A 1,102-nucleotide genomic window follows, 5' to 3' on the forward strand; every position below is an offset into this window, starting at 1 on the left:
GGGGGGGTCTCTGGGGCAGTGCAGCCCCTTAGGGGAGTGTCGTCCCCCCCCAGCAGCCCCTGACACCCCCCCTTGTGTCCCTCCATGCAGGGCTGGTTCTCGCTCTCTAAGTCCCGCTTCGCCATGGGCTGCAAGTCGGTCTCTGCCCTGCAGTACGGGGCCCGCATGGAGCCGCTGGTCCGGGTGTGCGCCAGGTAAGAGCAGGGGGCTGCGGGTCGGGAGTGAGGGGCACCGGCAGGGCTGGGGGGGAGCCCAGGGCTGGGCAAGAGGGGGCTGCGGGTCGGGAGTGAGGGGCACCGACAGAGCTGGGGGGAGCCCAGGGCTGGGCGAGAGGGGGCTGCGGGTCAGGAGTGAGGGGCACCGGCAGACTTGGCCTCCTGCCTAGAGCCTTGTGTAAATCCCGCTTTCGCGCTGGGCACGGAAATGGTGAAACACCCCCAACGATCTGTAATTCACGGAATGAGACTCCTCGAATCGTGGGGCTGGAAGGGACCCCAGGAGGTCACCGGGTCCGGCCCCCTGCACGGAGCCAGGACCTACTCACCCCAGACCAGCCCTGCTGGGTTTCTCCGACCTGGTCTTAAAGCCCTCGAGTGGGGTCCCCCAGCCCCCTTGGGAGCCGGTTCCGGAGCTGAACGACCCGGCGAGTTAGCAAGTTTCTCCCAATATCTAACCTCCGTCCCACTGGCTGCAGCTTCAGCCCTTTACTTCTCGTCCTGCCCTCAGCGGACACGGGGAACAACTGACCCCTAGCCTGGAACGGATCTGACGGATTTACCCGCCCTGGATCTGGTGGGGGTGCCCCATCCGCGCCAGGCTGTGAACGACCTGCAGGGGGGCTCCCCAGCCCGAGAGGGGGGGTCAATGGTGTGGTTTATCCCTTCCAGCGAGGGGGAGAGCGGGCAGGTCGCCTTCCAGGTGATTCCAGGAGACGGGGACCCGTCCACAGAGGCTGCTGAGGGGTCACCGGCTGTGGAGGAAATCGGGCCCCAAGACCAAGGTGAACTAATGGACAAAACTGCAGCGGGAGCCCAGGGCCGGGCGAGCAGGGGCTGCGGGTCGGGAGTGAGGGGCACCGGCAGAGCTGGGGGGGGTCAGGGCT

At 67.0% G+C, this 1,102-nt stretch overlaps 1 protein-coding gene across 1 annotated transcript; it reads left to right on the top strand.

Annotated features, from left to right (window-relative positions):
* Positions 1 to 90: 90 nt before the first annotated feature.
* On the top strand, positions 91 to 1,041 carry CCDC115 (coiled-coil domain containing 115; the record flags this gene model as incomplete). The annotated part of the gene is made up of 2 exons (XM_026661884.1): positions 91 to 194; positions 888 to 1,041. Coding segments are annotated over 2 exons (258 nt in total), but the record flags the coding sequence as incomplete, so codon positions are not given.
* Between the last annotated feature and the right edge of the window lie 61 nt (positions 1,042 to 1,102).

This window comes from Terrapene carolina, unplaced genomic scaffold (genome assembly GCF_002925995.2).
Source record: "Terrapene carolina triunguis isolate 2854851 unplaced genomic scaffold, T_m_triunguis-2.0 Scaffold18846, whole genome shotgun sequence".
In the NCBI taxonomy this organism is placed as follows: Eukaryota; Metazoa; Chordata; order Testudines; family Emydidae; genus Terrapene; species Terrapene triunguis.